General features: G+C 47.3%; 3 protein-coding genes across 5 annotated transcripts; all 3 read left to right on the forward strand.

Annotated features, from left to right (window-relative positions):
- The first annotated feature begins 120 nt into the window (after positions 1 to 120).
- Positions 121 to 2321, forward strand: LOC101064756 (galectin-3-binding protein A-like). The gene is made up of 4 exons (XM_003964684.3): positions 121 to 254; positions 370 to 452; positions 801 to 1062; positions 1136 to 2321. Exons 2-4 carry the CDS (start codon positions 371 to 373, stop codon positions 2229 to 2231), a joined length of 1440 nt encoding a protein of 479 aa, XP_003964733.1. The 5' UTR covers positions 121 to 254; position 370; the 3' UTR covers positions 2232 to 2321.
- Positions 2322 to 6393: 4072 nt separating this feature from the next.
- On the forward strand, positions 6394 to 10443 carry timp-2b (tissue inhibitor of metalloproteinase-2b). Its single transcript, NM_001037952.1, is given in 5 exon segments — positions 6394 to 6587; positions 9403 to 9503; positions 9592 to 9697; positions 9781 to 9905; positions 9983 to 10443. Coding segments are annotated over 5 exon segments (660 nt in total). The 5' UTR covers positions 6394 to 6457; the 3' UTR covers positions 10181 to 10443.
- Positions 10444 to 11825: 1382 nt separating this feature from the next.
- Positions 11826 to 23009, forward strand: usp36 (ubiquitin specific peptidase 36). 3 transcript variants are annotated; one of them, XM_029836112.1, is made up of 20 exons: positions 11826 to 11963; positions 14175 to 14440; positions 14524 to 14745; positions 15383 to 15493; positions 16480 to 16582; positions 16664 to 16731; positions 17146 to 17216; positions 17300 to 17382; positions 17481 to 17592; positions 17672 to 17812; positions 18118 to 18218; positions 18291 to 18429; positions 18505 to 18867; positions 18961 to 19188; positions 19467 to 19591; positions 19675 to 20301; positions 20545 to 20741; positions 20817 to 20996; positions 21071 to 21186; positions 21265 to 23009. In XM_029836112.1, exons 2-20 carry the CDS (start codon positions 14188 to 14190, stop codon positions 21391 to 21393), a joined length of 3369 nt encoding a protein of 1122 aa, XP_029691972.1. In that variant the 5' UTR covers positions 11826 to 11963; positions 14175 to 14187; the 3' UTR covers positions 21394 to 23009. The 3 variants fall into 3 exon arrangements, with proteins under 3 accessions (XP_029691972.1, XP_011602306.2, XP_029691973.1); XM_011604004.2 differs by having other exon boundaries at positions 18961 to 19182; XM_029836113.1 differs by lacking the exons at positions 11826 to 11963; positions 14175 to 14440; positions 14524 to 14745 and adding an exon at positions 15673 to 15736.
- The last annotated feature ends 243 nt before the right edge of the window (positions 23010 to 23252 follow it).

A 23252-nucleotide genomic window follows, 5' to 3' on the forward strand; every position in this document is an offset into this window, starting at 1 on the left:
CTTGACTCTTAATTTCTTTGGAGTCGTTTGCCTTTAATTCACGTTTCGACATCGGAGGCAGGTCGGGGCTGGAGCTGCAGTTGTGCAACGGTAAACATCAGCATATTTCGTTTTAGAGTGAAACGAAACTCTGGAAGAGCAGCTAGAAAAGAGAATTGAGTTCCACGGCCCACCCACATTTTCAGCAGGGTTTTATAAAGGAGCAAAACCCGAACCGGGCTCATTTCTGGACCCCGGCGCTATAAAACTAGAAGGTAATGCTCGTTTTCTGCATTCATGTATTGAGTCTCTCAATGTCTAGATTGGTTTTGCTGGTTTACTGGGTCAGTTCTACACGGCCTCAGCATGTTGCCCCTTCTTTCTCCCCAGAATGCTCACACCACAGAACATCTGCCTCATCTGGCTTCTGCTGCTTCTCCGGGTCGCAGGTGCCGTCAAATTGGACGCGTTCAGTAAGTGTTAAACAGCTCATGTTGCCCGGGACGATGAATCATGTTGCCCGCATTACAGTAATGGGGTGAAGTAAACTTCTATGTGACGGTGTCTGTGTGCAGCAGACTGGTTGGCATCGTCAGATGGTGGAGATAGATGCTTTGTAGAGGGTTCTGTGGAACTCGGATGAGTAAATGGGAGCAGTTTGTGATTATGAGACCAAGCTGGCGTGATGTCGGAGCCAAATCCGCTGCGGAAGTACCCTCTGCGCACCAGCAGAGGGCAGTAGTGCAGCTCTTGGAAGGAGCATGCTCACCATGTCGACTCAAACCTGAGCCTTCTCCTCCAAAGCTCGTTTGTGGTTCCAGGTTCCACAGGCGACTCCACTCACTCGTTGGACCACAGCAGCGGTCTCTCCGAGGCGATGGGCCGAATCTTCGACAGCGCGGACGCCTGTGATTTCCTGATCGTGGCCCGGACTGAGGACTCCTCGGAGACGGTCAGTCAGACCATCTGCGCACACAAAGTGATCCTGTTGCCTTTCCGGCCCTTCAACGTGTCAAAGGGGGCCGAGAGCATCACCATCAGTATCAGCCGCCCGTGCCTGCAACATTTCACCACCTTCATCAGGTAGATTTTCACTGATTCATGTGGGATTCAAAGAAAAACCCGCGTGAATGTCCTGTGATCTGGCTCCCGACAGGTACCTGTATACCCGCGAGGTGAACGTGACCACCTCCTCCTTGCGGTGCATCCACTGGATGGCCTCTCACTTTGGGGCGAAGCGGCTGATGGAGGACGCGGGCCGACTTTTCACTGAAGTCCTGCCCGAGGACCGCTCCTTTAAAGTCCAGTTGTCTCTTTACGACTACGCCACAGAGACGGGAGACCTCCTCCTCCAGGAGAACTGCCTACGCTACCTGGCCTGGAACTACCACAATCTGACCACGTCCCCGGCTTGGACTCAACTCTCCGTCCAGCTCCTCAAATCTCTTCTGCTTCGCGCCGACCTGGTGGCGCCGGATGAGTATTTCGTGCTCCAGTCTGTGGAGAGCTGGATCACGGATCAGGGCAACTCCACCACACTGGAGACGCAAGCTAAGCTGTTGAGTCACGTTCGCTTCCCCATGATCCCTGCCGAGAGGCTGCACGACCTGGAGAGCAGCTCTCCTCTCTACAGCGCTCACAGGGGCCTTTATCAGGAGAAGATGCTGAAAGCGTTGCAGTTCAACGTTCTTCTGTTCAGCAAGATCCAGGCAAGTCCAGCGTTCAACAAAGAGGACGCCGACTACCAGTCCAGGATCTACACTGGTGGGCCGTGGAGCACTGTGCTCGACCCTAGCAAAGATCAACAACCAGTCTACTTCGCCCCTCCCATCAGGAGGGAATCTTATGGCAGATACAGTCGACTAAATCCCTCCCGCACGTCGTTCGGTGTCAGCAGCTACACCTTAGCGGCGTCGCTGGAAACACCCGTCCACAACAGCCTGATCTTCCAGAAAGACAAAGTCCAATGGAGGGCAAACATCTTGCAGACGCAGCAGGACTGTTCTAACGAAGGTCTGGTCTGCGATTCGCTCCCCATGGCGAGGCTGAGGGCTCAGAGGTCGGTCTTCCAGGACAAGGTCAGCTTCCGTAACCGTCTCCTGCTGATGTGCCGCGGCAGCTACGTCGCTCAGGTGCAGGACTTCAAGAACGATGTGTCTCCTGTCAAAGTGAACGGGACCTATGTGGTCTCTTACCCCTGTCCCGGTGACCAGTACACCTTCCAGTTCGTTGTGAGACCACAGTATGTCTGATGCTCTCATCAATTGATCACCATTGATTATCTGCTGATTGAATCATCTATAACTGTGATTGATAAATAAACTGATTTTTACCCTTTACTATTTACTGTTGCATTTCTTTCTATGGAAAAAATATTTAAAGATCCATCCATCCATCCACCCATCCACCCATCCATCCATCCATCCATCCATCCATCCATCCATCCACCCATCCATCCATCCATCCAAGGAGCAGCTTAGGTTATGTGTGACAGTTGTTGGACCAATGGGCAGCAACAAGCAACGTCCCAAACCTGGAACCGACCCTCCTGCTCCACCCTTAAGTCCAAATTCTACCCTCGATTCGAATATTTGGCTGGTTTGTGCTCACGTTTGTCGACGACGCCCTGCTTTGCTCCCCCATCTCTCCAGGTTTTGGTTCTCGTCACGTTTCTGCCAACGCTAATGACGGCGTTGGTGTTACCGGTCAACGCCAGCTCGTTACCTCACCAGATGGATGTGTGGAAAGGTTTTTGTCACCGTTTTTGGTCTCGGTGAATCACAAGCGTTTCCCATCTGGTGTGTTTTCAGCCTGCGTTTGCCGCTGTGCGGGCACGTCCACGCTTGTTAGCGCGGCCGCACATGAAACCGTGACTCAGTCGCGACACAAAACATGACCACTAAGATAATCACAGGTTCAGGTTTGACGACTCCTCCGTGCGCACTGTCATGCTAGTCTTGCAAACAGTCTTGGAATGTAATGCAGCGTTTCCACGGTGATTCAGTCACAGGTAATCCCTTATCAAGCTGTGAGCACAAACTATTTACCAGAAGGATATGGGATGTTTCATAACCGGGCACGCATATTTTACTGTGTGATATAGCCGTCTGCTTTGGTTGCATCATCAGATCTCCTTAGTCATACCTGGCTCGGTCAGTTTGGAATTTTCCTCATGGATAATGAATTGGATATTCCAGGATTCCTGTGAAGAAACGTCCTAAATTTCTTCCTACGAACCGAATACGCAACAGCACAATAGTGTTGCGGCATTTAGCCTTGTGTTGCAGCTCTCCTTTACCAACTTTTAGTGACTTTGTTCAATTTTTGGCAGTAAATCAAGAAAGGGAGGAGAAGAATTTGCATCAAACTTCAACAAATATTGGTAAAAGTTTGAATTATTTCAAAGTTCAAAGATTTTGAACTTTCTGAACTTTTTTTAAAGTCAGATCCCATTCATGTTTAGTATTTGTGTCTAATCTGTTGCACATTGTGTTTCTACCTATTTCCAGTGTTCTGTTTTTCAAAAGGACATTGGTTTCAAACCGCGGCGTCCTGATCAAATATTCACAATGAAACCTTTAAACTTTGACCCCATTGTTGTCCATGTGTCCACATATGAGGAGGAAATGAACAGAAACATTTGGAAAGTTTTAGATAAAGGTCACTAGTGTCACCTTAGTGACTTTAACCGCAATTGACGGTTGAGTGAAGTCCGTGTTGCAACTTGCGAAGTGAAAACAGGAACGGCGCGTCGATGACTTGGGTGACCTCCGTGCAGCTCAGCCTCCGACCTTCCAACGAATTCTTGCAATGTCCGAACTCACACGGACGCAGAGATATAATCGCTTTCCTACGTTGAATAAGAACTCGGTTGGTGTAGCAGCTCCTCCTGTGACACAGGTCATCGGTTTGATCCCCCGGGCCGCCTAGCTAATAACGCCGCCGCGAGTGCAGACGTGCGGCGTAGAGCGCTTTGAACGGTCGAAGATGAGCCGAAAAAGTAAATTGCTGCCAATTAAATGGTCTTTCAGCTGCGGTAGCCTTTAAATAGCATCCTGCTGGAGAATTCCTCTAAACTACGCACTTGCACCAATTACGACAGCCAAAGACATTTTATTCCATTTAAAAGATGCTGTCATATTAGTCATCCTATATAGGAAATGACGGTGCTACACATACGCGCGTTCGATCGGCATTCCTCTTACGTAAAAGTGAAAGTCCCTGCACGATTTAGAGTAATTGATCCGCCTAACATGGCAACGGCACACTCATGGTGAGTAACCGCCCGGACCACATGACCCAGAGGTCTTTTCTCTCGGACAGATGTTTTTCCTACTGAGGCTGATTCACTTTGTCTTCACAAGAAGGAACAAAAGAAAACACAGCGGAACAAAGAGGAGGCGGATAATTGAAATGCTCTGTGGTGCTGGGGTCGCATGTGAGGGTAACGGGGGTGGGGGGGGGGGGGTTCGCCCACCAGTTCCCAGAACCCTCTTTGTGTTTGCCCAGGTACTTCCTTTGAGGAGTATTTCTGGAAGACTGTCATTAAGTCGACGGAGGTCGAGGCCTTTTCCAGAGCCATTTAAGCACACATCTGTGATTCCTTGACAGATCCCCTCTTTTAACAAATGGAAACCAAATGTCCAGGCCAGGATTCTGATTGGAGCCCAGTTCTGAAGATGATGATGAGAAATACCCAAAACCCGAACCGTCCCGTTCAGGCGTGGGAACGCGGGGCGCCCAGGTTGTGTCACTTCCTCTGCCCTACGCCCAACATCTGGGTGTGCGGTGACTTGCTCTCCGTCACCCTGTTTGTGCAAAATTCCTCACGGTTTGGGAATTTTCCTCTGTCCGGCTGTTGCCGCTCGCAGCGCCGGGCGCTGAATCGGTTGTTCTATTTTCCCTCTCGGGCCTGTTTTTCTTTCTCCGCTAATCGAGTAACAGAGACTTGTGGAAAAGCAACCGCGCAAAAAATGCCCAGCTACGGAAAAGAGGGGAAATATTTGCCGGGGTAGCCAGAAAGCCGACAGTCGGGGGCCAAATATGATGTCAGCCAGCGAGGCGGTCGCAGCAAGAGTGGATCTGCTCCCACTCTCTCTTTTTCGCCAGTCACGACCTCTTTATCATCGACCACCTCGCGGCCTTCCGCACGTTCCGTTCCGGATGAGTGCTGACACCCCCGGTTTCCCGTAACGTCGTCGAAACGGTGACGTTTGGAACAAAAGAGGCTTTATCACAGTGCAAATGGGTGAAGAATTCAACTTTAGTGTAGTGTTTAGCTGGGGGGGGGGGGGGGGGGGGGTGTTTGTGGAGCTCAGGTCGGGGGAGCAGCAGCCAGATTGAATCCATTAAGTTTTAGTGGATGATGTCACCTCCCTCCGCTGCACCACGCCCTCATTCTTTGTCAGTATTTTCATCAGTAACAAATACGCTTTTAATTGTTCCGGGCACACGAAAGTCTCCCGAATTAACCGCAGCACGGTTGGATCACCGCTCATTAACGCACGTTAAACCCTAAACCGGAGCTGCTGTTGTGTTTCCTGCAACACGACTGAGCCGTGTTTTGGTTTGAGCACAACACACGGAGCCAGACAGACAGGGGCCGAGTTCCACATGGCACTAACTCACAGCCAAAAATGCTAAAAACAGACGTCCAGTTTGCCACAATTTGTGTGTGTGTTTTGTTTTTTTCCCCCTTTGGAAACATTTGCAAACTCATTTAAGTTGATGTGCGTTTATTTTCGGGCCCCCTGCAAGGTGAGAAACGCTGGGCCGTCTCGGTTCAGGGGTCTTTGCACAGGCCCCGGTGATGCTGGCTTCGATTTTCAACCAAGAAATTGAGGAAAAAACAAAAAATAGAATCCAAGAGAAAAGAGAAAACCTCAGGTACACACGTTTGGCGGTGCAGGTGATGACTTTGTCTGTTGCCCTGGCAACATTTGGCCAATAAGTAGCCATTGTTTTCCCTCCCAAAACCATCTTATTGTCCGTCATTTGTGTGTTTTCAGTCAGTGTCAGTAGCTCCAACCCTTCCTGCACCAATCTGGGGCCAGAGCAGCTCACTGGGCCCCTGGCTTTGAACTTCCCTCAAGGATTTCTGCTTTAGCAGCCAAGATGACCCCAAATCAACAACAGACGTGGGGCAACAGAGGTCGGGCGGGGGTCAGGCTGGTAGCTTTTAGGGAAGTTGAGTATTCTGGGGATTTGCTTCATGCTGTCATCGAGTTGTTACACAAGATGATGAGAGAAATGAGCGGACGGGTTCCAGTGGCCACGCTGAGGGGGAGGAGCCAGACCGGGAGGATAAAAGCAGCTCCCGGCTGCAGAGCTCCAGCAGGAATGATCTCCATCTCACCCTCTCTGCATCTCTAACAAGTGCTGAAGTTTAGGACGAGCTTTCAAGGACCGCACGGCCTCATTTCCTCTATTTTTTATTTTTTTTTGGCGATATCCAGCGCGGTTTTTCTGTTTGCGGAAGATGTCTCGGACGGTCAGAAGTTGCTTCCTCACGCTGGCGCTGCTGCTCGTGTGGCGGGCGGAGGAGACGGCGGAAGCCTGCAGCTGCTCCCCGGCGCATCCTCAGCAGGCCTTCTGCAACTCAGACGTCGGTAAGTTGGCAGAACCGGGCGAGACGGAGAGAATCCCGGCTGTAAATGCTGAGAATGCGGGAAAGGTTGGCCAGCTGCGTGTTTACAAGAGGGAGGAGGATGGAATTTTCTGTCTCCGACTTTCTTTCCACTTCCCTCCTCTCTTTTCTTCTTTCTTCTGGGAGCGAATCACAATATGTCCCTTCATTAGAATTTGGGCTTTCTCTGAAGCAACTTTTCTGCCTCTCTTTAAGTCAAAATTTCCCTCCCCCCCATTTAAATAACATAACTCCATTTGCTCTTTATTTTTGATCCTCTGAGACCCCACAGATGCAGACCCCTCCTGCTTTAGTCACTATGAAACAGGGCTTGTTGCAGTAATTCGAGCATCACAGGTCTTAACAGTGACCAGCTTGTGCAGAGGTTTAACCTTGGGTTTGCTCAAGGCCCTTTTTTCCCCCTTTTCTCGGCTGTGAGCTGGCCGAGTGTGTGGCCAACACACAGAAGCAGGCTTATTCAAAGACGCCTCTCTGGAGGATGAAGAAAACCGCATTGTTATCCTGCAAAGTTTGCTCTGAGGGAAGTTTCCGCTTGAGTTTCCTGTGGGGTTATTTTGGAATTGATATGATCGATTGGTTTAAAGCGAATACAGTTGTAATTGGAGTCACAAAAACGCAGGAAAGTGAGAACATGGAATGCTAAAATGACCATAAATGGCACCACAAGCCTGATTAAATTAGTTGGAATATATGACACAAGGGTCATATCTGGGGTGCTCACAGCTACCTAAAATCTTTATTGTGCCATTTGTGTGATATTTCTGTCTGATATTTGCATCTTTCTGACATAATCTATCGCTCAGCTCAACAGACTCCAGGAGTGTTTAAAGTGAAGCAGAATACGAGGCGTTCAAAGACTGTAGTTGTCGTGATTTCAGCTGCACGTCTCTCCAGACTCCTGGTGTTATTGGCCTGCCGCTGTGTAGAAAATGAATGGGTGTTGGAGCTAAATGCTACGTTCAGCCTTAAGGTCATCATCAGCTGTGGCTCCGCCCTCACGCCGCACAGTCGCAGTGCAGTTGAAAACTTAACTTTCCCTCCTGTCGGCTGACACACAGCAGTGTCACGAGGGGTCTTCGTCATCAGTGTTGTGAATACCTTCTTGTTTTAGCTCCCAACCTCCAGTCAGACGTGCTTTTTAGGTGAAAGCGTGATTTCGGGGGTCTGGAGCTGACGTGGAAAATTACTCAGAGCTGCAGAGAGCGAGGCTCACCTGAACAGACGTGTGTTTTCTCTCATATTCAAAAGTGCTGGAGTAAACATTCCTCCCCTCTTCTGTGTGTCCACCCGAGCCAGAGCTCATGTCATGAGACACAGCCCCTCAGGCTAACGTACGCGCTCATTTATTCTGATTGTTTTAGGGACGCCAAGGTAACCCGATCCCCGTCCCTGGAGAGGATCAGCTCTGAGGCGTCAGTGCGAATTTGGGCTTGAGCTCCCGAGGATGCGAGGGCCCCACAATTACATGTTGCGGGTCTCTTTGTGTTCTAAGGCGCTTCCGGGACCACAAGGCTACATGCAAAATAATGTGTTTATCGTTTGAGCAGCTGCTAAATTGGGTAGCTTCTCTCCTGAAACGAGGAGACGTTGAAAGGTCGTAAACATCTGTCTGCTGCAGAACGAGGGCGTAGCGACGGGAAGCGCTCAGAACCCCTGAGAGGGTTTAAGACACGTTCACCTGCCCTACTTTACAGCAGCAACATCTGTGTGCGATTGTGCAAACTCGACCAAATCACCTCCCTCCAGTCTGTTGTAAATCCCGTTGTAAATCTTGCCTTTTAGCGTTCGCACAGCCCTCTGCTGGGAAAGTGCACGGCTCAGGATCTGGAACGGTTTCCTGGCTGCAGACTAATTCCTCCCTCTCTGTCATCTTTGTAACAGTATATCTCTGAGGACACCCCTCGCCCAGCGCTACATCTGCACTTCTTGTTCTTTCTGTCCACACGCTCTCCTTCCCTCCTGTTTTTCCTTCCCCCCCCAAAAAAAGGGTGGACTCTTTAGATCCTTAAAAGGAGATGTTTTTTGAAGACAGCATTGTCATCGAATTAGGGCACATATGGCTCGCAGCTTTGTGCCTTCATGGCTTTAAAGTAAGCGAAATGGCCCGATGGTTTCTGATGAGTAGGCAGGGTAGTGAGGAATTCAGTAGCTACCACTTTGAGAAAGCAAGACCACATCTGGTTAGCATTAGCGCTAGTCTCCTCCACTTAAAAGCTCGCCTTTGAAAGAAATGCGAGTGTGCAAACCTTTATTCCGTGTATTCCTGCTTCAGCTGGCCTGCGATAAGTGCAGCGGCTGGATTCACATGACGGCGAAAGCGCTGAGTCATGCCTTTTGATTTCAATCTGCACCCTTAGATTCGGTGGCTCATCTAATTGGCAACACTTATATTTTTCCACTGGAGCTGGTGTTTTGTTCCTCTTTCTCCGATTCTGGGAACTTCAGAGGTCAGGACGGCGCGGAAGCCTCCGACAGGCTGGCAGAGAGGCCTCGGCGTTCGGGAGGAAAATTCAAATTCCTCTTTTTTAAAGATTTGCTGACTGGCTTCCTTCCGAGCAGGAAGCGGCTCGCATTCCTGCCTCTGATTGCAGCTGATGAGACGCTCGCAGCACCTGGCACGCGCGCGCTCCTCCCATTCAAGCCGCAGCCGACGCCGGCGTGCCAAACCCGGGCGGCGCTCCGATCAAACACAGATGAGGCCGGATCCGGCTTTCACCAAAACAACCTCGAGTGTGAGCGGCGTAAACATCTGGGTCTTCCTTGTTGTGTCTTTGCAGTTATCAGGGCCAAGTTGGTGGATCGGCAGGAGGTGGAGGTCGGCAACGACATCTACGGGAACCCCGTCAAACAGATCAAGTTCGGCATCAAGCAGATGAAGGTCGGTTGGAGTGAAGCCCCTCGTCTCACCGCAATGTTGATTCCAGCACGGATCTGAACGTTCCCTCCTGTTTGTTTTTTTTTAACAGATGTTCAAGGGTCCCAACAGAGACATCGATGCCATCTACACGGCCCCCACCTCTGCCGTGTGCGGGGTGTCTCTGCAGGCTAACGGAAAGGAGTACCTCATCACAGGTGGGTCCGCTCCCCGGTAACCGGTAATCACCCCCCTCGCCACCGTTCTCCCCTCACCTCTGCGCATTCTCGTCCCGCTGCAGGCAAACTGAAGGCCGACGGCACGATGCACGTCACCCTGTGCGACTATATCGACCTCTGGGAGTCCACCACCGCCACCCAGAAGAAGAGCCTGACCCAGCGCTATGAAATGGGCTGCGACTGCAAGGTAGAGCGGCGGACCGGGCGCTGGTTTCAAACGTTTGGCGCCGCATGCGCTCACTGATGCGTTTCTCTGGTCCTCAGATCACTCGCTGCACCTCCATCCCCTGCCTGATCAGCGGCCCCTCGGAGTGCCTGTGGACGGACTGGGTGATGGAGAAAGCCGTGTACGGACAGCAGGCCCAACACTTCGCCTGCATCAAGAGGAGCGACGACTCGTGTGCCTGGTACAGAGGGGCGGCACCACCCAAAAAGGACTTCATGGACATCGAAGATCCCTAACCGCGCCACTGTCCAACCTTCCAAGATACCAGAAAACACTTTTTTTTACTTGTCAGCGTATCCGCAAAGCACGCGCTGAGTGGTGGGTGTGAAAAAAGTGTTGCTGCATTTTTATTTGCGGGACTCCTGGTGTGTTTTTGTGTGTGTGTTTTGTTTTTACCCAACGCTTTAATGAATCCAGCACTTTCAACCTCTTGTACTCATAAATCCACAGCACTTCGTCACAAACCACTTCTCTCCGATTTAATAAAGGGATGTTTGTCAGACTTCAATCTCACTTCTTCTTTCAGACCTTCCTTCCAACCTTGTTCTTGCTCCTTGGATTCTTTCTTGGTTCGGATATGTAAAACGTTTCCTCTACTTTGTTCCTGATTGACAAACTCGGCTGAAATTAGCAAAATTAGCGTGTCTGCTAATTATTTATGTCATCCTTAAACGACAAGAACGCACTTTGAAAACAACTGTCACGGCAATCGTGTTTATCTCTGATGGAAAATGAGGATTGAATCCTCCAGTTTTGTACGTTTTTATTAGATTCCTTTTTACTGTATTGCTTCTGTGTCAGCTTATGTTATTTAAGAAGGTAACTATCTAGATATTGTATCAAAACAACAGTTTGGGTATTAATTTTTTTTCTTAAAGCCTAATTGCGAACTGTCTGACCTCCTTTGGTGCAGTCAGTGAAAAACAGTATGTAACCAGTCATCACTCCACTGTTTTTTTTAAAAATAATTTAATGATTATGAAGCATGTATAAAGGTTTTCCATATGAAGCTGATGTCTTGTGCTGGTTTCACATAAGACATTTGAGGTGATTTTTGCATGCATGTTGAAGTGAAGCAATACTGTACATTTGACTGTTATAATAAATGTCAAACCATCTTTTGAAGTGCTGGTCATCGTTTTTCTGTTCCAGTGAGCGCGTAAACCTTTAATTGCACTTATGTTTTGTCAATATAGATTTAATGACAGTGGCGTGGGGGTTGGAACAAAGTCAATGTGCAAACAGAACCACAGGAAACACAAAATCCTAAATGCCATCCATGAGAATCCCAGGGCAGTAATCAGGCGGGATTAAACTGAAAATCAAGTATGGGTTTTTGTAGTTTAATAGCTGGTTTGGTAGATATGATCACAAAAATACAGGTTACACCAAGCGTTGCATGTGACTGGTGCAGAAGCATGACTCACACCATGGGCCTGTTTCATTCTTTTTTTAAAGTTACTGTTTATGTGATTAATCTCACATAATAGCTTTATTACCCTGGCAGCTCTCTGCTCCCGCCCAGTGGGGGAAATGTGTTCCTGTTGAGAAGAACCAAATGTGCAGCTTTCGCTCCAGAAACGTCAAAGCTCAGCAGGGACTGATTAATGATTTACTGCAAACCTTCTGTAAAATGAGTCATGTTTTATCTCCATTCGAGCTGTTTTACAGACGCACGCGAAAGGTGACTGGAAAGAGCGGTCGGGTTGTCGAAAACGTCGTTGTGCTTGCGTTGAAACCTTTAGCGTTCTTCATCACACTTTGCGGCGCTGGTAAACAGCGCTGGCTGGAAGTCACGTGCAGCTCTGACGTCAGCCCGACGTCAGCTCCAGCTCTGATTGGCCGATTGGTTTTTCAGCTCCGCCGCAGCGCGTCCTCTGATTGGTCTTTCGTTTCCGTCAGTCACAGTTGTCCCCGCCCTTTGATAATGCAGCATGGGCGAAGATACCAGATCTAGCGGCTGTAGCTGAGGAAGAGGACCCCCTCTACTGTCAGTTTTTTCGGACAATTGAACAAAAGGTAAGACCTTAAAAGCCACAGTAACGTACGTGCTAATCAAAACCCGGTACGTGTATCGTGTTGCTGCAGTACGAGCAGACAAGGTGAAGGGAGGTAGGTGCTAGCCGTCTCTCCGCTCATATGCTAACCCACATTTCAGCTCTCGCCACGTTAAGTTAGCTCCCTGGCTAATTCGGTTCCTGTGACACGTTACGAAACAGAATAACGCAGCGGACAGTCGGAATCCTTTCACTAATCTTTGGGTAAATGTCTCGAATTAATCGCTTTTGCGCTCACCTCCGAGCGTGATTTCGTTCAGCTCGATATTATCGGTTACTGGCAGATGTAGCAACTTAGCATGGAAGCGATGATGACTGGCTGCACCACAGCTGGGGCACATAGGTAGGTAAAGCACCTTCTTTACAACTTTAATTTATACAAGAGTAAAACGCCGTTCGCGTTGTCTGTTAAAACCTCAGCGCGGGAGAGATTTTAGAAGTGACAAATGTCTGTGGTGCCTTCAGGAAACCGTTAAAAAGTCCGACCTTCGACTAGAATTAGTGCTATTAATATGAGCACGGTTAATAATTACATTACTAAATAAAAATCAAAAGTAGAATCAGCATTAGCTATATATTTATATAACTATTCTACACATTATTATTATTATTACCATTATTATTAATCTTACTATTATGACTACTGTGTAAATATTAGTGTTAAGTTTTTGGAAAAAAATGTCAAAACAAAACTTGACAGCAGAAGTAATATTTGGACTAAGACTAATTGCCTCATTAAGTGGTATTTGTCAGTGTGTTGATTTAAAAATCTTTAACTATAGGTAGATGAAAATGGACCTGCCATATGATCAATCTTTTGCTATTGCTTATATTTTTCTAGACGTCTACCTGTACAGGCTCCATTTATTTTTCCATTGAAATAAATTGTCATTTTTGTTTTACAGACATGGAGAACAAGATAATTAAATGCATTTATTTTTGTCCTGTGTGTTGATTGCACGTGAATGTCAAAACACTCTAATATATTATAGAAAAATTATTTCATGATATTTTTCCTGCAGTCTGTGCATAAAAGCAAATATAATTATTCAAATAAAATATTATTGTGATGGAAAGACTCAGCTCTCGCCTTGCACATCCATTTTCCTGCTCCCAGCATGGCATGTTTATAGTAATTTAATTTCTTATTCTGATTTCTATATGATTTATCCAATACGAACAAACCTACATCAAGAAACTGATTTTAAAAGATAATTGTGAATAACCGTGCATGCATTAGCTGAAATGGTTCAGCTCGTGTAGGCAGAGCAAGGAGCGTCTAAATCCTAGAATACCACTCAAAGCCTTTTAGGTAGAGAGGCTTTATGAAGGCTCATTTTAAGGCGAGCTGCATCATTCCCGCTCGGTATCAGCCGCACGTGAAGGTCAGCGTGTCCTTGTGCATACAGTGCATGTTCAGCCCTTCTTCCCTCTTTACGTCACTGCCCATTCTGATGGGTAGCGGTCTCATGGCCCTCCACATGCCCCTGGTGTATTCGCTGGTGCACTCTAATGTAGACGTTATGTTTTTGTTTTTTTTAACGATGGCCTTTTTGCATGGAGCATCAGTCCAAATGATTGAATATTGGTAAATTACAAAAAAGTTTGAAATACAGCACAGACAACCAAATCCTCTCTGTTAGGAACCTTTGCCGTGACATCACCAAATGAGTAAGCGTTCGACCTGGCGGCTGTTGTTATAGTACAAACGTGTAACCTATTGCATAACTGTGGGGGAATGCTGTCGTGCCCCACTTGGCACCTGAGGTGCGTTCTGTCCTTGTATCTGTTGTGGAGTGAGGTCAGGTGGTCCAAGAAGCTCTCCTTGAATTATTAGTGGAGGGAAACTTGAAAATGTAATCCCACTGTAGGTTTATGTTTTATTTTCACTTATTTTTACGTTGATTTTCCAGCCGTTGAAAGGGTTTAGAAGACTTTAGACCAGGAGGTGCAAATCCAGTCCTCAAGGGTAGAATCAAGCCAGATTTTTTGCCCTACCAAGCAGAAACTGCTTTCTCTAGTGAAGGGAGGAACCCCAGGTATGTATGATGGAAATCCCGGCTCGAATCTGGCCCCCGAGGATTGGATTTTCACTTCCCAGCTTGAGACCAGTGCAAATGTTTTGAATGGTTTATTCTGAACAAACTCATTCGTATTGTCACTTTCTCCTCAGTGATGTTCCAACGATGCCGATAGTCGATAAACTCAAGGAGGCCTTAAAACCCGGTCGAAAGGAAACCAGCGATGAGGGTGACCTCAACAAACTGCTGGCTTCCTCTGCCAAGAAGGTCCTTTTGCAGAAGATAGAGTTTGAGCCAGCCAGCAAGGGTTTCTCCTACCAGCTGGACAGCCTGAAGAACAAGTATGTGATTCTCAATCCCAGGAATGAAGGTGCGACCTGCCAGAAGCCTGCTGAGCCTGTCCAGATAAAGAGGCAAGGTTTGTGTTCAATCAATCTTCAAAAAGATAATAGATCACCATCTTTAAAGCCTAATCTCATCAGAATTGTTTCTGTCTTTAAGTCTCAGAAAATGTGGTTGGGGGTCAGAGTGATGGCATCCCTGCCCCTCAGAAGATGCTGTTTCCAGGGAACAAACTTACCCTGAAATGGGAGCGTGTGTACAGGGTGGGAGCCGGCCTCCATAACCTCGGGAACACGTGCTTCCTCAACTCTACAGTACAGTGTCTCACCTACACCCCTCCGCTGGCCAACTACCTTCTGTCAAAGGAGCACAGTCGGACCTGTGAGTACTCCAGTGGACCACCACCAGCTTCTTCATCAAAACACTTTAAACACTCACGTTTTAATTCATGACTAGAATCCCAGCTGCCGTTGTTGAGTGTGCACACGTGCCGCTCCACGTCACAGTAGAACATACTATATGTGGAAGCAGCTGGAGGAGAAATGCTGGAGCTGAAACAGCTGCTCGGCTTTAGCTCCTGTTCAGAGTGCGAAACAGACCCCGATGCACTAAACGCAAGGCTTGAAGAATCATCCAGATTGATATTGGTCATCGAAAAAGACATTTGCCTTTAGTAGGTTAGACATTGCTGTAGCCCACCAGCAGGGGGCTTTGGAAAAACCTGGCTTTAGCTACACTAAATCATCAGAATTGTACATAAACTCGCTGAATTTATTTAAATTATTTTCACTTATAATAACTGTATATGTTGCCATGAATTAATCCATTTTGTAATTTCCTGTGAAAATGGACAACATTTGAACTGACTTTAGCATTTGTGTTTGTTTTTCTGCTGCAACAAGCCAGAGTTTACAGGAAGTGAGCTTCTCTCGCACGTTGATGCAATGTGTTCAAGGAAAAAAAAGTGTTCTGCTTTATGTTTTTTCCTATTTGTTTGGTTTCCCCATTTGCATTCCAGGTCACCAGTCTGGCTTCTGTATGATTTGCGTGATGCAGAACCACATCATTCAAGCCTTCGCCAACACAGGAAACGCCATCAAGCCCGTGTCTTTCATCCGAGATCTGAAAAGTAAGTAATACTGGAGGCGGGGATGATCATCTGCATCTGTCAAGTGAGTGAATCGTGTGCATTTAGACCAGCTGGATTACAACATTCGTGCGCTTTGATGTATATTTTCAGTGAGAAGATGAGATGTTGGCCTCCCATTTTCTTTGTGACAGTGTTGACAATATGTTTTCTTTATTCAGTGATGGATAATTAAATCAGGAGAAGGATCTTTAGTAATGAACAGATTCTAAAACTCTAAGAATGGTGAGAAACTTCAGTATGGCACTTTTACATGTTTTGTGACGCTAATATGACATAAACTGAAGCCCTTCCTGTCCCATGTGACATGGACTAACAGCAGCGGTGCTGCAGGCTGTGAACGAACTCTAAGGTGCGAGTTTCTGACACGCCAGTCTCACAAGAGCCGTCCGTCCTCCTCTACCTGCCTGTTTTGTCCTTACGCGCTGCTGCAATCACATTTTCTGTCCTGCGCCTTTTTTTTCTTCCTTTTTTTTGAAGCCCCTCCCCATCCCAGCGTCCTCTGTCACCTTGTGACTGCAGACTGAACAGAGCAGCATTAGCACAAAATATTTGGGCCATATTTTCATCTGATCAGGAAAGATTTTAGCTGGGTCTCGCATAATAAACAAAGCAGTGTCCTTTCCTGTCTGGAGACGTTGCCTTCGTCATATGCCGTAAGTCCTCTTAATAAGTCCTTTGTCCATTTAGGGTTGACTCATAATTTTGTGATATAATACCGGGCAAACCCTGACCAAATAAGAGCTTTTTCTCCTGGTCCCACTTGGAAACAGGTGAGACGTCAGTGGGATGAGGTCTCACTGTTGGCTTTGTATGAGATCACTGTTTCTTTGAGTTATGTAAGGTCGGACCAACGCTGTAGGAGCTGAAGAAGTTTCCTTCTTCACCTTTATGTCCTGTTCAAGCTGAATCTATTTTTTGGGTCCTGCTAGCAGGTGTTGAATGAGAATGCATTTTGCCTTCTGCAGAAATTGCGAGACATTTTCGCTTTGGGAGCCAAGAGGACGCCCACGAGTTTTTGCGGTACACCATCGACGCCATGCAGAAGGCGTGCCTCAGTGGCTACCCCAAGTAAGGCTTCAAATTGTGTTATTATTTTAAATGCATTCCTCGTTAATCGTAACCTTCTCGTTAACGTGTTCTCCACTGCAGGCTCGACAGGCAGACTCAAGCCACGACCCTGGTTCACCAGATCTTCGGAGGGTACCTCAGGTCCAGAGGTACCAATGCTCCTGTTCCAGTGAATTATCTGAAATAATCCATCTGAACAGTCCTGTTACAATTCTACACCTTTAGCCCATTAGTGTTTCTAGCTTAGCCCTACTTGCAGTTCCCCAGATCACACATAATCACTGATGCTGCTTTTTCCGCTCAGCTGTTCACTACAGTACTGTGTGTTCTGGAACGGTCCGCCTCGTTCTGACCTGCACTTTCACTGAATGTGCCCCATCAGCAAAGATGAACCACAAACTTCTCACAGTGTCGTAGAGAAATTAAAGAAAAAGCACCGAAGCTGCCAGTTTTGTGCCTTAGGTTATAATCTGTGTGATAACTGTGATTTTTCTGCTGACCAGACTGCGGCTTTTTGAGCACGATCTTGCCTTTATTACCTCGCTTTTACTCTCGTCTTTCAGTGAAGTGCTCCATTTGCAAAAGCGTGTCAGACACCTACGACCCGTACCTGGACATCGCTGTGGAGATTCGGGTGCGTTCCTCAGGACCAGACTTCATTTTTCTGGGGAAATTCTACTTGTAATGTGATTGTTGTTTCCATCTTTTGTGCGACAGCAAGCAGCAAACATTGTGCGAGCCTTGGAACTGTTTGTGAAACCGGACGTGCTGAGTGGAGAGAACGCCTACATGTGTGCCAAGTGAGCAGCGACTTTCTTTTCATGGCAGGAATCCTGCATATAAATCAATTCATGCTGCAAATCATTCAAGGTTAAACGTCTTTTTCCCTGCCTCTCAGGTGCAAAAAGAAAGTGCCGGCAACCAAACGTTTCACAGTCCACCGGACCTCTAATGTCCTGACGGTCTCGCTGAAGAGGTTCGCTAACTTCAGCGGAGGCAAAATAACAAAGGTTAACAGCATTCTCCATTTGTTTTTTAGTGCCCCACCTCATTTTTCAAAAACCTAACGATTCTGTCGGGTGTTTTTAGGATGTGGGCTACCCAGAATTCCTGAATATCCGACCCTACATGTCTCAAAGCTCAGGCGACCCTGTAATGTATGGCCTCTATGCTGTTCTGGTGCACTCAGGCTACAGCTGCCACGCCGGCCACTATTACTGCTATGTCAAGGTGAGTCGAGTTGGTTTGGAGGCCGCTGAGAGAAACACTTTTGAAGTTTCTTGCGAGTTCGGGAAACTTTAAGGTCATATTGTAAAAAAAAAAAAAAAAATAGGGAAAAGATGAATTGAGATGCTGCCCGAGGGCCAGAATATAATGGATCTCTGCAACCTTCATCTGGTCGAGGTCGGAGGGATACTTTTAGGAGTTTTAATCAACATCCACTGCCCCGCTCAGGATTAAGTTCCGATTTAGAAAGCGCAGATAATAAATGTCTTCCTCTGTTAAATTACAGAATTATTCACAATTCTTTTCAGGCAAGTAACGGACAATGGTACCAAATGAACGATTCTCTGGTACACTCCAGTAACATCAAAGTGGTGCTGAACCAGCAGGCTTATGTACTTTTCTACCTGAGGTAAGGTCGGGCTGGTGTGGCAGGTTCTGCCCTGCATGTATCATTAAATAAGCTGGATTCTTTTCATTAAAGGATCCCTGAAACCAAAAAGAATGCTGACGGTCTGACCACCAAGCAGGGGGTGTTGCATCCTGGGAAGAACAGCCTGTCGTCCGACCAGATAAAGAGAACCAACCTGAGCGGGCCTCTCTCTTCACCGCAAGTTACAAAGGTGGACGCCAAATCCCAAAATGAGGACTGACCGAGTGCTCGATTCAAGTATTAAATATGCTGATCTCCATCTCAGAAACTTGAGCCCGCACAGCTGCGTAAGATCCAGTCCATGGATGGAGGTCTGGGTCTGCCTGTTTCCAGAAATGGTCTGAGCTCTCAGCAGCAGCCCAGACTTTCCAACTGGACGTCGTCCTCCAGCAGCTCCCCGAAGCCCCCAAGTGGACCCACGGTTATCGAGGAACCCTTCAAAAAACTGAAGAAGCCCTCTCCCCAGAGCCAGGCGCAGTCCCGCAGCACCACTCCGACCCCCTCCAACAACGGCATCGGCAAGACGGAAGGAGATAAAAAGCAAGGTGGCGAGGGCAGGGGCATGGTGGCATCTACCTCAAACAAGTCCTTGTCCGACTCTTCCTGTGCGGACACCACAGAATCAAAGGTTTGAGTCCAGCCCACATCAGACAGCCACAGTTACAAAGCTCTTACCCGATCTGTAGCCACCTCACACCTGTGGCCTTCTCCGTTCCAACAGGACTCCATCGGCACCAAAAGCGCCCCGGTGGGACAGACTCCCTCCACGCCGCGCAAAGGCGCCAACGGCCTGCCATCCCCAGCCAAGAGCTTGGAGCGTTCTCAGAGCGCCGAGGAACAGAAGCCGAAGATCAAGCCCCCGGCCCTCAACAACATCACGGCTGAAGCCACGAGCACTATGTCCCCTCCCCCCGCCAAGAAACTGGCCCTGTCTGCTAAGAAGGTGACGGTCAGCAGCCATATCATTCAGTCTTACTGACCTCTGCTGTGTGTTACTGTATTTCTGCAGCCTACCTGTCTAATCAACCATGTTAGTACTTTGTCTCCTTTTCCTTTGATTTGTCCTTTTTTTCTAACCATTTCTAATTCTTCTCTGCCATACTTTTGCCTCTTGCCCCCCCCTCCATCTTTTCTTGCCACCTCTTTTTATATCTTCCTCATTTTTTGGTCACATTCATGACTATTTTCTTTAGACCACCAAGTTTTTATTTATGTCGATAACTGCAGGCTCGCAGTCGGAGTCCGAGCAGCATTGATGCTCCGCCCCCTTTTCCGCGCCAGCCGTCCCGTGACCCAACACATCAAACTCACCTTGACCTTCTCACCTTTGTCTCCCCCACTCGCCCTCACAGGTATGGATTTCTACATTTATCGTTACCCAGCGCTGGTGACGGGGTGAACGTGACTGACTTCCAATGTGCTTCGTTGTTTTCAGAGCTGATCCATTACCTTCACCTAAAGTTCAGGCATCAAACGGATCCTTCAGACAGCCGAGTCTTCACAAACAGCCCCTTCTGTCCACTCAGCAAAAACCAAACGCATGCATTTCCCCTTTAACCAATGGGCACACCGCCAAACTAAAGAGCCCCAAGTCTTCCGGCAACCTCGGCTCCTGGAAGGAAGAGCCCGACCTCAGCAGCACAGCAGCTCTGCAGTTTAACCAAAGCAAGAAGAGGAGGAGGAAGAAGAAGAGACAGCACTCCGAGGAGCAGGATGGCGCGGAGCCTCTCGTTTCAGCTGCAACGGAGCCGCAGGTGGATTCTGGTAACGATCAAAGGAAGAAGAAGAGGAAGAAGAAACGAAAGAGGGAAAACGAGGAGAACGCGATGGAGAGGGGATGCGTCCCGTCTCACCTGGATGCGGTGAGCCAAGAGGAAGATTGGTGTCACGGTGGCATCTGGAGTCTGACCGTGCGTTCAGACACGGAACAGCCCGGACCAAAGTCTCAGTTGGCTGCCAGGACGGAGCCGCAGAGCGATTCTGAAAAGGTAAAGAAGAGAAAGAAGAAGAAAAAGAAGATGGAGGCACTGCTGGACACTTCAGCGCTTTCTGCTTCAGAAACGTGGGTTTAGACTCTGCTCTCCGTATCTCTTCACTGCTACACACATTCTCCATATCTTCAAAGAAACAGATTAAAGCTGCTCCAGACTCAGAGTTTTTTGGGGGGGGAGTCAGATTGGATCAAAATTAATAACTTGAATTCATCTCTGGGTTTTTGGAACACTCTGAGGTCAATTTTTTTTTTTTTTTTGCCAAGAATTAATGCAAGTGTGAGTGATTTTAATAAGGTTCTCCATTTATTTAGGGTTCCTGAGACGAAGGCTCCTGTCGATCAGAGTGACGCGGCAGTTTTGAAAAAGAAGTTGAAAAAGAAGAAGAGGCGGCTAAAAGAGGAGGAGAGCCGGCGAGGCTCCGATGGGCACAACGGTGATGCTGATACAGAAGAACCCTCTACCAAAAAAAATGCCACCGCCAACGGAAAAGAAAGTAAACATGGCAAAGGTGCGCGAGAGCTGCGTCGCGTTGGTAATTAGACTGAAGGCGATGCCAAAGTTAATCAATGTCTTTCATTCATAGCCACGGTGGTCATGTGGGACAGCCAAGTGAAAGACGGCTACAAACGCGGCCAGACTGGAGAGAGCAAAGCAGGAGAGACCCTCCCTCGTGCTGCTCCCGTGACCTGGGATGGGCAAAAGACCAGCGTCGTCGTGGAAGAGCTGCTCAGGAACTCCTCGGATAAGGCCTACGGAGCCAACAGTGAGACACGGACACACTGTCTGCACACGTTGACCAGTTAAACACAGCTTTTAATGGTTTTATCTGTGGTCCAGTCCTCAGTTGGGATGGGGAGGTCTCTGCTGTTAGCAAAGATGCCATCGAAGATGCCATTAACGCCAAGAGTGACACTGTGATCGATGAGTGGGATGAAGAGTTCGACAGAGGAAAGGTAATTTTCTTTAAAATCTCTCGAAATTGGGGTCTGTTGTCACTCTTCCACTGAGCTCATTTTCCTTTGAATGGACAGGTGAAGAAGATAAAAAGCTACAAAAAAGAAAGGTGGAGAGGCAGCAACATCTTCCAGAAGGTCCAGGACAGGAGGAACAAGTGGTCCGTAATGCCGGGAGGGAAACGGGTGTTTGGAATACGGCGCTGAGTTTGCTGCTGAGGTCTAATCAAATACAATGACAGAACTGTGTACAAACCTCAGCACCTTTCCTAATTTAACAAAAATATGGATCTTTCAAATGTCCCTGAAGCAGTCTGACCGTAACCCCACGGTTTCGGTTTTAAAAGCATTTTATCTGCAAGGCTTCGGTCACTAATAACCCCTTTTATAATCCAGAGACCACAGTAACACCAGACTTTTCTCTGCATGCGTATTTATCAAATTAATTAGTCTATTTCTGTCAGACTGAAGTCAAATACAGCTCTCCTGCAGATGTATTTGCAAACAAAGTGACCTTTTTATTTTAAATTTTTTACCCTTCTTTTGAAATTAGCCTGAGATTTGCTCGAATTTATCATTTTAACCTGTTTAAATTTCCTTTACGCCTTTAATCAGCGTCACCTTATTTTGCAGTGTCTGTAGCCTCTTACACACAGATCAAACCGGCGTTAAGGGGGGGCTGGAGCGTCAATTTTGTGTGACATTTATACTTATGTCAAAGTTTCTTGCCGGTAACAGGTCATTGACCATTCCTGCTATAGCTCATTGACATTCTACACAGGTGAGCTCATCCTCTGGTCATGTGACTCTCCCTTCAGTGTTTCATAGGCTCAGCTAACTGCAGCTAGCTGCTACAGCTCTCATGCGTTGCGGGTCTTATTGGATACATTACAGCCTTGTCACGTCATTCCACCACCCCTGCATGTGGACCATCAGGTTGGGGTTGTTGCAGCCCACCGTCTTCAGCCACTTGTGTGTATGGGGCCCACGTCAAATTACTTGTTTAAGGACCACATTTTGCCTGTGTCTGTCAGTGAAAATCGACAAACTAGGCTGCCGCCTCAGATGCACATTCATAGCGATCACATGCTAAATTATGTCCCCCCTGTATCTCTATGCAATTTTCTGACGTTCATGCCGGTTATTTAGCTACTGGGCTGAGACTCAGGAACCCAGCCATCCCAGTCTCCCGCTGTCATCTCTGATCACAAGTGTCATAGCTGTGATCTCCGATCACACGTGTCATCCTGTACATCTTGTAGAAACTGTTTTATACCAAGTAATTCAGGTGGGGGAACCACAGGACGCAACACAACATTAACGCTTCACCAGTGTAAAAGAATGTACAGTCCTTGTTGTGCTACCCATCTCCCTTCTGTAAAGATTTGCAGTTCTTTTCATTCTAGAGATGTTACCTTGAATTGGCTTTGAAAACAAATATAGAATTTAATGTTAAATGTATCATTTAAAGAGAAAAAGACACAAATCTTTAATGTGCTTCAGATACTCTGATCGGTTGGTGGATGTTTACCTGAGAATTACTCTGCAAATCGTTGTCTGTTCTCACGCAAGGCCTTCCTAATGTCACTGTAGTGTGTCAGTACTGTAAAAGAGAGCCTAGTTTTCATACGACGTGTTTGTCAGACATCAAATCGTGGGGACGCTAACCGGTGTGGACCGACGGCCTACACGTTTGCATCGATGGTTCTGTATTCCGCACCAGTTTTTTCTGAGCAGGGAACAGACATTTCATAGTAAAACAGTGGCTCTATCCAGGTAGGTTACTATGAAGGTGCAATAAAGTTGTGACTTTTGTGAGCTGTGTATTTGTTTTCCTTCTTAATTTCACTGCAATACTGAAATGAGCAGTTTCAAATCAATGTTGCACTTAAATGTCACTTTGCGAAAGATGACAAACTTAAGGTGCATAGTTTCCATGTTTTTAATAGTAACATAATCATAAGGTGAGGTATGACCTTTGTTAAAGTGGTTTGAATTTCTCTTAGATATTCAGAAAATGACACTTAATATTTCCATCCTTTTTAAAATGTGTTTTCTTTCTGCCT

The sequence above is a fragment of the Takifugu rubripes genome, chromosome 5 (genome assembly GCF_901000725.2).
Source record: "Takifugu rubripes chromosome 5, fTakRub1.2, whole genome shotgun sequence".
NCBI classification, from domain to species: Eukaryota; Metazoa; Chordata; class Actinopteri; order Tetraodontiformes; family Tetraodontidae; genus Takifugu; species Takifugu rubripes.

Excerpts from the sequence above, each read along its gene's own strand:
- usp36 (XM_029836112.1), top strand. The coding sequence starts at position 14,188 with ATGCCGATAGTCGATAAACTCAAGGAGGCCTTAAAACCCGGTCGAAAG. Across the intron at positions 14,441-14,523 it reads TGTCCAGATAAAGAGGCAAG|TCTCAGAAAATGTGGTTGGG; the intron begins GTTTGTGTTCAA and ends TCTGTCTTTAAG. Across the intron at positions 20,997-21,070 it reads TAAGGCCTACGGAGCCAACA|TCCTCAGTTGGGATGGGGAG; the intron begins GTGAGACACGGA and ends TCTGTGGTCCAG.
- LOC101064756 (XM_003964684.3), top strand. The coding sequence starts at position 371 with ATGCTCACACCACAGAACATCTGCCTCATCTGGCTTCTGCTGCTTCTC. Across the intron at positions 453-800 it reads CGTCAAATTGGACGCGTTCA|GTTCCACAGGCGACTCCACT; the intron begins GTAAGTGTTAAA and ends TTGTGGTTCCAG. Across the intron at positions 1,063-1,135 it reads CATTTCACCACCTTCATCAG|GTACCTGTATACCCGCGAGG; the intron begins GTAGATTTTCAC and ends GGCTCCCGACAG.